We start from the raw sequence: 15,793 nt of genomic DNA, 5'->3' as shown, positions 1-15,793 counted from the left end.
GTGCAGAAGCTTTTAATTTTAATTAGATCCCATTTGTTTATTTTTGCTTTTATTTCCAATATTCTGGGAGGTGGGTCATAGAGGATCCTGCTGTGATTTATGTCGGAGAGTGTTTTGCCTATGTTCTCCTCTAGGAGTTTTATAGTTTCTGGTCTTACGTTTAGATCTTTAATCCATTTTGAGTTTATTTTTGTGTATGGTGTTAGAAAGTGTTCTAGTGTCATTCTTTTATAAGTGGTTGACCAGTTTTCCCAGCCCCACTTGTTAAAGAGATTGTCTTTTTTTTTTATTGTATATTCTCACCTCCTTTGTCAAACGTAAGGTGTCCATAGTATGTGAATTTATCTCCGGGCTTTCTATTTTGTTCCATTGATCTATGTTTCTGTCTTTGTGCCAGTACCATACTGTCTTGATGACTGTGGCTTTGTAGTAGAGCCTGAAGTCAGGCAGGTTGATTCCTCCAGTCCCATTCTTCTTTCTTAAGATTACTTTGGCTATTTGAGGTTTTTTGTATTTCCATACAAATAGTGAAATTATTTTTCTAGTTCTCTGAAAAATACTGTTGGTAGCTTGATAGGGATTGCATTGAATCTATAGACTGCTTTGGGGAGTATACTCATTTTCACTATATTCATTCTTCCAATCCATGAACACGGTATATTTCTCCATCTATTACTGTCCTCTTTGATTTCTTTCACCAGTGTTTTATAGTTTTCTATATATAGGTCTTTTGTTTCTTTAGGTAGATATATTCCTAAGTATTTTATTCTTTTCGTTGCAATGGTGAATGGAATTGTTTCCTTAATTTCTTTTTATATTTTCTAATTATTAGTGTATAGGAATGCAAGGCATTTCTGTGTGTTGATTTTATATCCTGCCAGTTTACTATATTCATTGATTAGCTCTAGTAATTTTCTGGTGGAGTCTTTAGGGTTTTCTATGTAGAGGATCATGTTACAACAGTCTCATGTGCAAACAGTGAGAGTTTTACTTCTTCTTTTCCAATCTGGATTCCTTTTGTTTCTTTTTCTGCTCTGATAGCTGTGGACAAAACTTCCAAAACTATGTTGAATAGTAGTGGTGAGAGTCTTGTCTTGTTCCTGACTTTAGGGGAAATGCTTTTAATTTTTCACCATTGAAGATAATGTTTGCTGTGGGCTTGTCAGATATAGCTTTTATTATATTGAGGTATGTTCTTCTATTCCTGCTTTCTGGAGGGTTTTCGTCATAAATGGATGTTGAATTTTGTCAAAGGCTTTCTCTGCATCTATTGAGATAATCATATGGCTTTTATTTTTCCATTTGTTAATGTGGTGTATTACATTGATTGATTTGAGAATATTGAAGAATCCTTGCATCCCTGGGATAAAGCCTACTTGGTCATGATGTATGATCTTTTTAATGTATTGTTGGATTCTGATTGCTAGAATTTTGTTAAGGATTTTTGCATCTAATACTGGCCTGTAGTTTTCTTTTTTGTGGCATCTTTGTCTGGTTTCGGTATTAGGGTGATGGTGGCCTCATAGAATGAGTTTGGAAGTTTACCTTCCTCTGAAATTTTCTGGAAGAGTTTGAGTAGGATAAGTGTTAGCTCTTCTTTAAATTTTTGGTAGAATTCAGCTGTGAAGCTGTCTGGACCTGGGCTTTTGTTTGCTGGAAGATTTCTGATTACGGTTTCAATTTCCTTGCTTGTGATGGGTCTGTTAAGATCTTCTATTTCTTCCTGGTTCAGTTTTGGAAAGTTGTACTTTTCTAAGAATTTGTCCATTTCTTCCAAGTTGTCCATTTTATTGGCATATAATTGCTGATAGTAGTCTCTTATGATCCTTTGTATTTCTGTGTTGTCTATTGTGATCTCTCCATTTTCATTTCTAATTTTATTGATTTGATTTTTCTCCCTTTGTTTCTTGATGAGTCTGGCTAGTCATTTGTCAATTTTATTTATCCTCTCAAAGAACCACCTTTTGGCTTTGTTGATTTTTGCTGTGGTCTCTTTTGTTTCTTTTGCATTTCTTTCTCCCCTAATTTTTAAGATTTCTTTCCTTCTACTAACCCTGGGGTTCTTCATTTCTTCCTTTTCTAGTTGCTTTAGGTATGCTGCTGCTGCTGCTAAGTCGCTGCAGTCGTGTCCGACTCTGTGTGACCCCATAGACGGCAGCCCACCAGGCTCCCCCGTCCCTGGGATTCTCCAGGCAAGAACACTGGAGTGGGTTGCCATTTCCTTCTCCAATGCATGAAAGTGAAAAGTGAAAGGGAAGTCGCTCAGTCATGTCCGACTCTTCACGACCCCATGGACTGCAGCTTACCAGGCTCCTCCGTCCATGGGATTTTCAAGGCAAGAGTACTGGAGTGGGGTGCAATTGCCTTCTCCACTTTAGGTATAGAGTTAGGTTATTTACTTGACTTTTTTTTTTCTTGTTTCTTGAGGTATGCCTGTGTTGCTATGATCCTTCCCCTTAGCACTGCTTTTACAGCGTCCAACAGGTTTTGGGTTGTTGTGTTTTCATTTTCATTCATTTCTATGCATATTTTGATTTCTTCTGTGATTTGTTGGTTATTCAGCAGCGTGTTGTTCAGCCTCCAATGTTTATATTTTTAATAGTTTTTCTCCTGTAATTGAGATCTAATCTTACTTCGCTGTGGTCAGAAAAGATGCTTGGAATGATTTCAAATTTTTTAAATTTACCAAGGCTAGATTTATGGCCCAGGATGTGATCTATCCTGGAGAAGGTTCCGTGTGCACTTGAGAAAAAGGTGAAATTCATTGTTTTGGGGTGAAATGTCCTATAAATATTAATTAGGTCTAACTGGTCTATTGTATCTTTTAAAGTTTGTGTTTCCTTGTTAATTTTCTGTTTAGTTGATCTATCTATAGGTGTGAGTGGGGTATTAAAGTCTTCCACTATTATTGTGTTATTGTTAATTTCCCCTTTCATACTTGTTAGCATTTGTCTTACATGTGGTGCTCCTATATTGGTGCATATATATTTATAATTGTTATATCTTCTTCTTGGATTGATCCTTTGATCATTATGTAGTGTCTTTCTTTGTCTCTTTTCACAGCCTTTGTTTTAAAGTCTATTTTATCTGATATGAGTATTGCTACTGCTGCTTTCTTTTGGTCTCTATTTGTGTGGAATATCTTTTTCCAGACCTTCATTTTCAGTCTGTATGTGTCCCTTGTTTCGAGGTGGGTCTCTTGTAGATGACATATATAGGGGTCTTACTTTGGTATCCATTCAGCCAGTCTTTGTCTTTTGGTTGGGGCATTCAACCCATTTACATTTAAGGTAATTATTGATAAGTATGATCCTGTTGCCATTTACTTTATTGTTTTGGGTTCAAGTTTATACAGCCTTTCTGCATTTCCTGTCTAGAGAAGATCCTTTAGCATTTGTTGGAGAGCTGGTTTGGTGGTGCTGAATTCTCTCAGCTTTTGCTTGTCTGTAAAGCTTTTGATTTCTCCTTCACATTTGAATGAGATCCTTGCTGGGTACAGAAATCTGGGCTGTATGTTATTTTCTTTCATCACTTTATTAAGTATGTCCTGCCATTCCCTCCTGGCCTGAAGACTTTCTATTGAAAAAAATCAGCTGTTATCCTTATGGGAATCCCCTTGTGTGTTATTTGTTGTTTTTCCCTTGCTGCTTTTAATATTTGTTCTTTATGTTTGATCTTTGTTAATTTGATTAATATGTGTCTTGGGGTGTTTCGCCTTGGGTTTATCTTGTTTGGAACTCTCTGGGTTTCTTGGACTTGGGTGATTATTTCCTTTTCCATTTTAGGGAAGTTTTCAACTGTTATCTCCTCAAGTATTAAAAAAATATAATAAATTCTATATATATGAAGCTTATATAATAATTTTAATTAAATATAAAATTATTCTTTAAACCACTAACAATTTCTTATTATCAGAATATGAATACAATATAATTTCATATTAGTCAAAACGTACATATAACCTTACATGTTTGTTTGCATATATATGTTTGCATATAATTATATAGATGAGACTGTCAAACAGAAAAATGTGCACAAGTTTTTAATTTTAGTTATTAGAAAGGGTTTGGGCAAGATTAACATGAGTAGCAGTGGGTGATGTCAGGAAAGGAAGGCAAGAAAAGAAAAAAGATTAAAAATTCAGCAAGTGAGATATGGACCTTTCATACATTTATAAAATTACATGTGTTTTTATACTTTAAAGCTTCATTTAGTAATTATTAGATATGCTTCATATATATAGCACTTATATCAAATTTACATTTTTTTTTAAAACTTGAAGTATATTTTAAGAAGGAGAACCTTTTGCATTTCATTACTTTTTAATGTCCTTTAAGTCATCACTTTTCTTTGGAGTGAAGATTGGGAAAGATTAACATGAGTAGAAGTGTAATATGTCAGGAAAGGAAGGCAAGGAAAGAAAAAAAGACTAAAAATTCAGCAAGTGAGATATGGCCCTTTCATACATTTATAAAATTACCTGTGCTTTTACACATTAAAAGTTCATTTAATGTATTTTAGGAAAGACTCTAAAACATTGTTAAAAAAAAAAAAAAAGAAGAAGAAGAAAGCAAGCATGTATTCCTGCACTGGATTCCATACTGACCTGCTCCCATTCATCTTTTTCATCCTATTCTGGATGTGAAGATTTTTCAGAGAAGGGAAGTGCTGACTAGCATCAGAAAAACATCCCAAGCTCAGTCCCACTCCACTCCACTTCAGAAGGACAGGATGTGAGAAGCTAAAGTGAAGAGCCAAACTTGGATGGATGGATGAAAACCACAACAGGAAGGAAACTGGGGTTACTTTACAGAACACACTGCATTGTGATAGTTTAGCAATTGTGTTTAAATATTTATAATCATTGTTCTTAAATGTTTTTGATAGTAGTTGATATTACTGATAGCAGCTTTTTGTCATTTAGTGACAGTTCAGCTGGGCTTTCTCTCCTTCTCTCTTAGTTCCACGCTCTCTACCTGGTGAAATGGGCATATACATAATCACAAATAAGTACCAGGACTGCCCTAACCATTTTTCTAGCAAAAAATATTGCTTAGGATGCATAATTTTAGTGATATTTTGTGTACCTCATTTGGCCAGTAGGTATACTTTATAATAGAGAAATTTATTAGTATATTACATTCTGAAGTAAATGAATGTATTTCATTGTTTTAATGATTTTATTATCTTATTTTATAATAAATCACTGTGTCTTCTTTTTGAGTTGTGAATTAAAAATCACCAAGGCGTTCTGTCCTTCACAGAGAAAGTCCTGGGGATTGTGCAGTGCAGTGTGGAAAGAAGTGGGAACCAGCAAGTCTCCTGCCACGTGACTCAGCGAGACCTCATGCGCTGAGTTCCACCCAGCAATAGGGCAGGGCCCTGACATGGGGACCACTTACTCTCATAGCGAATCAGGAATCCCACGCTGGACCGGCTATTGTCTGTGCTGAACAGAAGGTACATGAAGTTGCCCGTGCTGATGAGGAATTGCGGTGCCTGTGTGCCGTGGTACTCCCCGATCAGTGGGGATGAGCTGGCCGACCCATCTCTGACCTCCAGAGTGTCGTAGTTGACTTCTGTTTGGAATCTGCGGGCAAATGTGTCCAGTGAGAAGAGAAATGCAGGGCAGAGCTAACTTACAGGCATCCTGTGTCTTTATTCACTGAGTGAAAACCCAGGTACAGCAAGAGAAGTAAATAGATCCAGATACACATGCACTCTTAGACTCTGGCACATGTGGTATCTAACGTCATTACTAACTTCTGTTCACTCCCACAGCCCTCCCCATGACTGAATACTCTGTCCAGTAATATCACAAATGTGGTGGTGGGGGGGGAGTCATTCAGCTTTAAAATACAAATACTGTGAGCCAGTAGATAGAGAATCAACAATCAGTGAAAGTCAACCAAGATGCATTTTCAAACTGTTTTTTCATGATCCCCAGTATAACATGATTACAGATTTCTTAAAATGAGCATATTGAAGTGACATGATCTCCTAAAGGAAAGAGGTAAATCAAATATGACGCTACTTTAAATACTTTTCCTGGAATAAAGAACCCTGTGCCTTTTAAAGCTGCAGTAACTCTCTTTTTTCTTTTATTAATGTTTTTAATTATGAAAGTATGATAACATACTTGGAGACTTGGAAAACACAGAATAACATCACATATATAATAGTTCCACTATATATTATACTTGTTTTATTAAGCTGATAAATTAAGATTTTTAGTTGGAGTTTCAATATCAAGCTCTCAAAAATAATAGAATGAATAGACAGAAAAGTAGAAGAATATGGTCAACCTGGGGAGCAATAAATCTGCACTGGCTCCGGTGTGACGGTGGAAGGACACTGGGCTTCAGGAAGCAAATGCTACCTCAGTGATTTGAGAAAGTTAGAACAGCTGCCAAGAAGTGCCTGATGTCCCTTCCTGGAAGGACTTATGCCTCCAGAGAACCTGGTCTGGTGTTATGCTCATACACAGCTGCAGCCACTTGGGTGCTCTCAGATACAGCGGAGGTGCCATTCCAGACCCTGAGATAATTGTGTAAATGGGCCCGTCTGAGCTAACCGGCTTTCAAAGGGTCTGGCGTGGTCCCCAGGGAGCAGCTCACTGCAGGAGCCTCTGATACACTCAGTGATCAGGGAATTTGGGGGAAGCCTGTGCCATGGACCCTGGGGTGGGCATTGCATGGTGCTGGCAGGGAGGAAAAAGAAGGGACAGAGTGGCCATCTTAGGCCCCTAGCACAAAGCAATGAAAAAAGATGAAATCAAAGGACCCTGTGTGTGATCATTAAATCACACACTTTTCCTTGTGTGTGTTTGTGTATAGTTACTCAGTCCTGTCTGACTCTTTGCGACCCTATGGACTGTAGTCCACCACGCACCTCTGCCATGGGATTCTCCAGGCAAGAATATTGGACTGGGTTCCTCACCCTCCTCCAGGGGATCTTCCCAGCTCAGGGATGGAGCCCATGTCTCTGGTGTCTCCTGCACTGGCAGACCAGTTCTTTACCACCAGCGCCATCTGAGAAGCCCTTTCTTTGTGTGAATGCATAATAATAATATATTCGTGCAACTAACTTAGAATGGTCCCTGACCCTTCATCTTCCTCAAAGAGGAATTCAACCAATTGGTGTAGCATGTGGCTAGGTCAGAATATGGTCAGAGGCCAGGCATTTGGGGGTGGGGAGAGAGGGCAGCTTTGCATTTTACTATTAAAAATGTTCTCTAAAGTGTCTTTGGCTTCACAGTTTATCCGAGTTTACATTCAAGAAGCCTAGATGAGCATGGGATAAATCTCATGTGCAGTATCTGCCCTGAAGTTTTCACAACTTTCATCTTGAGAGACAGCCAGGACAGATAAGAGGGCAAACCTCAGCAGCTGGATGATCTCCAGGGCAACTTCAGAAAGAGAAATGTAAATGATTTCCATCATCTGGCAACCCAGCACACACTGCATAACAATACCCTCAGTGTGGAATTTAAAACTGTTTGTATAAACACGCTCTTTATTAGGATGCCAGCCCACAGCTCAAGTTATAAACCTAAGCACTATGCAAGTAATCTTTAGAAGACTGTGTGCAAAGTACAGGGTAAAAAAAAATCACAAGTGTCTAAAAATATCCAAAATGCTGGAATTTAGCAAATACCACAGTCCAATAATATAGAAAAGACAAGATTGAGAAAAATTATGAGTATTTTCTTTTCAGCAACTGAAAATGGAACATTAATAAATTGTGCCAAACCAGAATGTGAAATTACAACTTTTACTAAATGAGTTAAATGTGATGTGTTGCTGGGAATCAGGGTGTGTGTCTGCTTTTTCCCCCTGTCAATACTAGAAAGTATAAAAAATTATAGTAAGAAACTATACAATTTATTTAAACTGTTCAATTTATTTAATATTTATAAAGTTCTTTTTTTCCATTGACTAAGATTATATGCCAGAATCCATTCTCCAATATAAGGAATACATAGACCATTTTTTTTCTTTTCTTCTGAGAGATTATCCTACTGAAGTCGTAATTATCCCATCAGATATAATAATGCCAATAATAACTTCAAATATAAACAGTTACTAAGTGATAATACAATTCCTGCTAAAAACCTCTCCTTTATGGATGCTATCATTGAGTATTAGGAAATTAGTGTAGAAAATAATGTCATAAGGTATATCTGTCTTGAGACATTGTAATATTCTGAATACTAGAACCCTAAACTCAGTCTGCTTAGGAAGCTCATTGCTGGAGAGAGCTCAGTTTGCTCAGATATTAACCTTGAAACACTAAACAAAGATGCTTCCTTGGATTTTAAAGCATTTGGGTCCATTCTATAGCATTTTTAGGTTCTTGATTTTAAAATCAATGGTTGAGACAATCTGGACAATGTTTTATCATGGAGAATTCAAATAGCATGCTTCTTCTTTTTTAGATTATCAAATGCATTATCCAACAGCCAAGCCGAGCAGCACTCCAGTGATGGAACCACTCATGGCTAATTAAAAGGCAAGAAATCTGTTGCGTGCAGTCTGCTATCAACTCTGCAACCCAGACCACGTTTCAGTTTCCCAGAGCCACTTCGAAAGCCACAGAGCTATTCTTTTGTGCTCTGCAAACCCCTAAGGGTCAAAGGGCTCCATTTGCAATAAAACACCAAGCAGAATTTATTCCACCCTCAGGTCCCAAGTACAGAACTGGACACAAGGGCCAGCGACTGTGAACACTGGGAATGCTGTCTGGGGCCACCACACCCTCAAGCACGTCTGCAGAGGTGCCTTAACTGTGGGCTTAGAGGACAAAACAGAGAAGAACAGAACTTACTGAGCAAACACCTGTTCTAAATGAACTCCTTTAGGGGAATCAAAGGTGGAAAACTGTCATCTTTCTAAAGACTTAAGATCCATTTAAATAAAAATGCTGGGTATTCATGGGTCATCAGGTCCAAATTAAGGAAAGCAAAGTTTTTTCTTACCTATCAAAAGTGATTTTGATAGAGTGTCCTGGTTTTGCTTCAATTATCCATTCACAATTTAAGGAATCTTTGTAATACCCTGGCCATCCTGGGGGCAAAATCACTCCACTTGAAGCTGTCAGATGTCCTCCACATGGTGCTGAAAAATGATGCAGGGGTCAGAAGGTCAAATTATGTACCATAGCAACACCTCAAAAACAGCAGGGATTCATTCCTGAGTTCATAGACTTGATGGTTTCTAGTATTCAAGCAAAGGTTGAAAGTTTGTTAGTGGCTCAGTCATGTCCGACTCTGTGATTCCACGGACTGTAGCCTGCTAGGCTCCTCTGTTAATGGGATTCTCCAGGCAAGAATACTGGGGTGGGCTGCCATTCCCTACTTCAGGGGATCTTCCCAACCCAGGGATCAAACTCAGGTCTCCTGCATTAACAATGGATTCTTTACCATCTGAGCCACCAGTTATTTCCAAGTAAACTGAGAATATTGAAATCAGAGCACGTATATTTCACACCTGGGCATTTATCATCAGCCTTCAGCAAAGTTCTTTTCACCTAAACATGGTAGTAATGGCACAGTCTGAGAGAGTGGTCAGTGCCAAACACCTCCCAGGAATTATCACGTTCAATCATCACAACAGAGTCACAAGGCAGGGATACCACCGATACTCATATCTTACGTGTATTCATGTCAACAAGAGTCTGCTGACAGACTTAATTACCTGGCATCTACAATCAAAATATTCCGCAGAGTGTGCATATTTTAAAATATGTGTATGTGTTGATTCACTTCAAGCTATGTTCATTTTATTAAAGTAATTTGCCACATATAATTTACTAAATTCTTTTTCTTTCAAATCTCTTTTATAGTACTTTTTTATTCACATTTTGCACTTTTCATTGGATCACTTTGGGTAATTTATATTTTGCCAGGAAATCTCCAATTTTCTTTGAACTTTAAAAGTTGTTGCCATAGAGATGTATTCTTGTACAGTCATTTTTCACTCAAGGTAACTTGTGTTTTTTAATGACACTGAATTGAACAGAAGAATAAAAGCTGGTTAGGTGTAAAACAAAGACAGAAATATCTTTCTGTCAGCAACTGAGTTTCTCAGTACAAGTAAACTTTAACAATCTCTTTCACCATTAACCAGTCTGTGTTTGGGATTCCCAGCTGGCACTAATAGTAAAGAATCCTCCTGCCAATGGGTTAGATCCCTGGGTTGGGACGGTCCTCTGGAGCAGGAAATGGCAACCCATTCTAGTATCCTTGCCTGGGAAATCCCAAGGACAGAGAAGCCTGGTGGGCTACAGTCCATGGGGTCTCAGAGAGTCGGACATGACTAAGTAACTAAGCACTCACACAGTCGTCTGTGTTTAGGGGCTTTGCTATTGTTGTTAACAACCCATCCCTGGGGTTTGCCTTGAACTTCATCAGAAGTTCCCTTCCAAACAAGGAGAGAACTGCCACTCACATTTAAAGTGATACTGTCTCCTTTTGTTTGACTCTATGGGATTTCTCACCGCTGCTGACTGATGCCCCTTTATTCCCTTGACTGCAAAGGAACATGCTGGCCCTGAAGCTTAGACCCATCTTCACACCACCTACTGCAGGTGAGCACACCCACAGCAAGAATGTGGCAGAGAGAACAGAGATTAGAGAGTATTGCTTGTTTTGAGATTCTTTCTCATAAAATAAGTCACACCTCAAAGTTAGTAGCGATACACTTCCTCAAGCAGTAAGAAGTCCTGCCCCAGTATTCATACCATTTATTTTAGAATCCTGATTCTAAGATTACTGATTTATAAAGGATAATGACCTATTCAGTTATTAACACTAATAAAATTTAAACTATTTAAAAAAAACTCATAATTTGAAAAAGCAGTAAAAAATAAACAAAAAGGAAACTCCTACTGTGGGTTTCTTGCTCTTCAGCTGATCAAGTGTTCACCCTGCAGTGGTGCTGATAGTCCACCAAATTGTCTTAACAATTTGTGAAACTGCAGAAATGAGAACATCTTTCTGTAAATTTAGGAGGGTCAGCCAATGATGACTGAAGATAATGCTGGTCCTTGAAACAATGAGAAATGACTCTGGAGGCAGGGCTGGGGACAGGGCAAGGTGGGGAAGCATAACCCTGCTCCCAACACTGGTGAGTAAGCATGGGGTGGGGTGGGGGTGGATGAGTGGAGCTGGGGGATTTTAGGACAGTTACAATACCCTGTAGGTCACCACGGTGGTGGACACACTGTGATATACATTGGCCCAAGCCCAGCAAATGGACAATCACGAGAGTGAGCTGTGGACTCTGAGTGATGACGACTCATCCCTGTAGGTTCATCAGTTATAACAAATGCACCACCTGATCGAGGACCCTGCTGATGGGGGAGGCTGTGCATATAAGAGGGCAGGACATCTCTGTACCTTCCCTTCAATTTTGCTGTGAATCTAAAGCTGCTCTAAAATTTGTACTCTTTAAAAAGATCTTCATTTCCTTGGTATTTATGAGCGATACTTTTATTAAGCTTTCTTAGCTCATTATGCACGGGCAATTCTGATAAGAGGGGTTTGAGTATATATCATAAGTAAATATTCCCCTGCCTGAATATACATTAAAAGTAATACCCTTCTCAATTCTTTCCCCTTTGGTTTTCCTACACAGGTAACTAGAGTGAAATGTCAAGAAGAAAATTAGTTAGGCTGTATATATGTCAGTTACACCAAGGGCAACAAAACAGTCAACTAAAAATGATGCTGTTTGCAGAGGATTAATTACACTCCCCCCAGATAATACTTTGGATTCCTAATCCCAGCATCTTAAAATGAGACCATATTTGGAAGAAAAGTTACTGCAGACGCGGTTAGTCAAGACGAGGGCATTCGAGCAGGCCCTAGTCCAATATGATGGGTGTCCTTAGAAGGAGGGGACTTGGGACAGAGACACATTCTCACAGGGAGAATGTGTGGATGCTGCTTCTACAAGCCAAGACAAGCAAAGCCCCAGAAACCAGGAGAGGGGCCTGGAACATCTCCCCCCTCAGAGCCTGCCCTGCTGACACCTGGACCTTGGACTTCCTGCCTCCAGGACCGTGAGACGCTAACTCCTGCTGACAAAGTCACTACTTGGTGGTACTCGGCTGTGGCAGCCTTAGGGAACCAGTGTTGTCTGTTTGCTCATTTGTTTTCTGTCAGACGCCCCCTTTCGGAGGAAGGTAAGAGGCAGACGGGAGGGGCCCACACCTTCGCAGCGGGGGACGGTGGAGCTCCAGACCACGTTCCCATCCTGAAGGATGCAGGTGATGGACTCTGAGCCCTGGGTTTTGACAAAGCCATCATCACAGTGGAAAGAGACCGAGCTTCCCAGCAGGAACCTGTCACCAAAACGCCGTCCGTTTATGGGGATGCCAGGATCATGACACTCATTTTGACCAAATGCTGAAAAGAAAAAAAAAAAAAAAAAAATCGGAGGAAAAAAAAACAAACACTTGAATATTAATCTTGAGTATTAAAAAAGAAAGCAGAACCACTTATAAAGCAGTTTTAGCTATTTTTCAGAGATAGATAAATACATTCAATAAACAGAATATTGATACCTAGAGAGACAGAAGGAGAGAGATGGGTAGATAGACCTCATTATCATCCACACAGCTTCCCAAAATTGGAAGGCACCTTTTCACTAAGAAAAATGGAGATGAGATACATAGGTGACAGAAAAGGATTTTGGTTCTGGCACATCTAGGTTAGCATCCCAGCTCATGTGCTTACTACCCATCCCTGGGAAGATTACTCTGGTCATCCGAGCCTTTTTGTGGTTCATTTGCTAAGTTGTGCCTGACTCTCTGCAGCCCCATGGACTGCAGCCCTCCAGGCTCCTCTGTCTTCCACTGTCTTCCAGAGTTTGCTCAAATTCATGTCCATTGAGTTGGTGATGCCATCTAACCATCTCATTCTCTGCCACCCCCTTATCCTTTTGCCTTTTCCTTATGTAGCCCGCCAATCTCCTCTGTCCATGGAGTTTTCTAGGCAAAGAATTCTGGAGTGGGTTGCTGCTTCCTTCTCCAGGGGACCTTCTCAATCCAGAGATTGAACTCTAGTCTCCTGTGTCTGCTGCATTGGAGACAGATTCTTTACTGCTGAGTCATCTGGGAAGCCCCTATTAGAGTCTGCTGCTGCGGCTGCAAAGTCACTTCAGACATGTCCTACTCTGTGTGACCCCATAGACGGCAGCCCACCAGGTTCCTCCATCCCTGGGATTCTCCAGGCAAGAACACTGGAGTGGGTTGCCATTTCCTTCTCCAATGCATGAAAGTGAAAAGTGAAAGTGAAGTCGCTCAGTCATGTCCGACTCTTTATGACCCCATGGACTGCAGCCTTCCAGGCTCCTCCGTCCATGGGATTTTCCAGGCAAGAGTACTGGAGTGGGTTGCCATTGCCTTCTCCACTATCGGAGCCTAGTTGTCTTTATTTACATAATGAGGAAGATGAAGCTTATAGTCCAGAGTTGCTACAATGTTAAATGAAACAATTTCTGTCAAATCCTAAGCAGATCACCTAAGAGAAGGAGGCAGTCAGTACATTTTAGCTTATAACTCCTATTTAATATTATTATCTTACTTTATGCCCTCAACAGTACAATTTAAGCAGATGGTCTTCAATATAAGCTATGATCAAATGAGGAGTCTGTAGCAAAGAAAAGTTAGCTGTATTATCAAAATTCACTAAGTACATACGAGTTGTTGTTTAGTTGCTCAGTTGTGTCCAACTTTTTGCAACTCATTGGACTGTAGTCTGCCCGGCTACTCTGTCCATGGGATTTTCCAGGCAAGAATATTGGAGTAAGTAGCCATTCCCTTCTCCAGGGGATCTTGCCAACCCAGGAATCAAAATTGGGTCACCCACACTGCAAGCAGATTTTTTACTACTAGGTCACCTGGGAAGACCCAGTCCATACATTTAGCAGGTGTTATATATAATCCATGACTCCTGACTCCAAATACCTCAATGCTTTTCACTACTCTATTCTATTGCATGGAGGATACAGGGGTGGATGGATGGATGGGTGGAAGGAAAACCAGAGAGAGAGAAGTATATGAGCAACCAGTCCTCACTATAGGGGTGAGTGACCAAGACACCACAACAGAGTGGGGTATTTTTTTAGGTTCTTCGGATAATGTTTTATAATTTTGTGAACTGTGACTATAAAACCCCAGAGTAGAGCCAGCAGAGACCCTGGACATGGGGTGGGTGTGGATGCACTTACTGGTGTAGGTGATGTTGAAGCCTCGGCCGGTGGTGGAGTGATCCGACTGGAACTCCAGACGGACGATGTGCCCGCTGCTGGCCAGCTGGGACGGCACCTCGTTGCCTGAGAACGTGCCCAGCACAGTTATGTCTGAAATCCCGTCATCTTTGACTGCGAGGAAGTCAAACTGAGGCTCCACGTCAAAGTCATTAAAGATGAGGTGAATTCTGCTGCCCGGCTCAGAGATGATCAGCCAGACGCAGTTCATGTTGTTACCGTACTCTTCTGGGTAATTCGGTGAGAGGATAATTCCTGATGATGCCGTAAAGTTGAAGAAACAGGAAACTGTGAAGACACACAGATAATAATAGTTTCAAACAGTTTTGTCCACATCTGAAGATCTGGCTATGTGCTAAGGACCTGGGAAGGAAGTCTATACCAGCAGTTAACTAGGATGGTTCAACTTTTTCTTTTTCTTTTTTTTTTTTTTTTAATTTTGAGAGTATCTACTGAATTTGTTACAATCCAGCTTCTGTTTTTATGTTATTTGGCCTCAACATATATGGGAATCTCAGTTCTCTGAGCAGGGATTGTTGTGGGTTGTGAACAGATTAAGTTCAACATACAGAACCACCACAGCCTATACATAATCAAGTGTACCCTTGATTCAAAAATAACCCTGTCAAGTTTCTGAAACTTGTGGCAAATATTAAGATTTCTTGTTATAACTTTCTGCCTTCAGAAGAGCAAATATTAATATGAAAAATTATGCCGGTTTCATAGGGACAATTTCCAGAAAACAAGGTTGATTCTAATCAGTTCCCTATTTTTCATTTTACATTTTGCATGTGCCTTAAAGCACATTTTTTGAAATTATTTTTTAAGTCATTAACAGGGTAACAATGATTAAAGAACAACTTGGAAAATCAGACCAAATCCTGGTGGATAATATAAAAGTCTCTTGGAATATTTACTTAATGTGTACTGAGAAATCAGTAAGATATATGTTTTATATATGTCTATATACATATTCTTTGGGAGGGAGCATCTATTGGACTTATTTCTAGGGTGTGGATTTGCTTATTATTTTACATTATTTCTATATGTTTCCAGGTTATTGCTATACTTAGTTATAAAAAAAATCTGTTTTTCAATCTGCTATGTAGTCCTTCTTTTCTACTTGTTAAATCACTTACAAGGTACCTAGAGACCATTATACAGAGTGACATAAGTCAGAAAGAGAAAAACAAATACTGTATATTGACACATGTGGAATCTGAAAAAACTTGGTACAGACAATCTTATTTACAAAGCAGAAACAGAGACGCAGACACAGAGAACAAACATTGACACCAAAGCTGGAAGAGGGAGTTGGATGAATTGGGAGATTGGGGTTGACATATATACCCTATTGACATTATATATAAGATAAACAACTAATGAGAACCTTAAAAAAATAAACTAAAAACAGGACAAAAAACAGGAGGAAGCAAGCAATTCTTCCATTGAAATGCAGTGACATCACTTCAAGCTCACAATTGTGTTTTCAGTGGCAGGATATCATGTGTTGTGTGCTC

The 15,793-nt window shown here is 39.5% G+C and overlaps 1 protein-coding gene across 3 annotated transcripts in view; it reads right to left on the bottom strand.

Annotated features, from left to right (window-relative positions):
- The window catches only part of CSMD1 (CUB and Sushi multiple domains 1), a 2,066,326-nt gene that overhangs the window by 393,544 nt on the left and 1,656,989 nt on the right, over positions 1-15,793 (bottom strand). For all 3 annotated transcript variants that reach the window (XM_025272930.3, XM_044938991.2, XM_044938996.2), the window contains 4 exons: positions 14,235-14,561; positions 12,215-12,409; positions 8,978-9,116; positions 5,403-5,590 (listed from right to left, as the gene is read on the bottom strand). In XM_025272930.3, the coding sequence (XP_025128715.3) occupies positions 5,403-5,590; positions 8,978-9,116; positions 12,215-12,409; positions 14,235-14,561 (849 nt within the window). The remainder of the gene's footprint in view (positions 1-5,402; positions 5,591-8,977; positions 9,117-12,214; positions 12,410-14,234; positions 14,562-15,793) is intronic.

Source organism: Bubalus bubalis, chromosome 1, assembly GCF_019923935.1.
Source record: "Bubalus bubalis isolate 160015118507 breed Murrah chromosome 1, NDDB_SH_1, whole genome shotgun sequence".
NCBI lineage: Eukaryota > Metazoa > Chordata > Mammalia > Artiodactyla > Bovidae > Bubalus > Bubalus bubalis.
The sequence above is the reverse complement of the archived record's forward strand: the minus strand, read 5'-3'. Positions and strand labels throughout refer to the sequence as shown.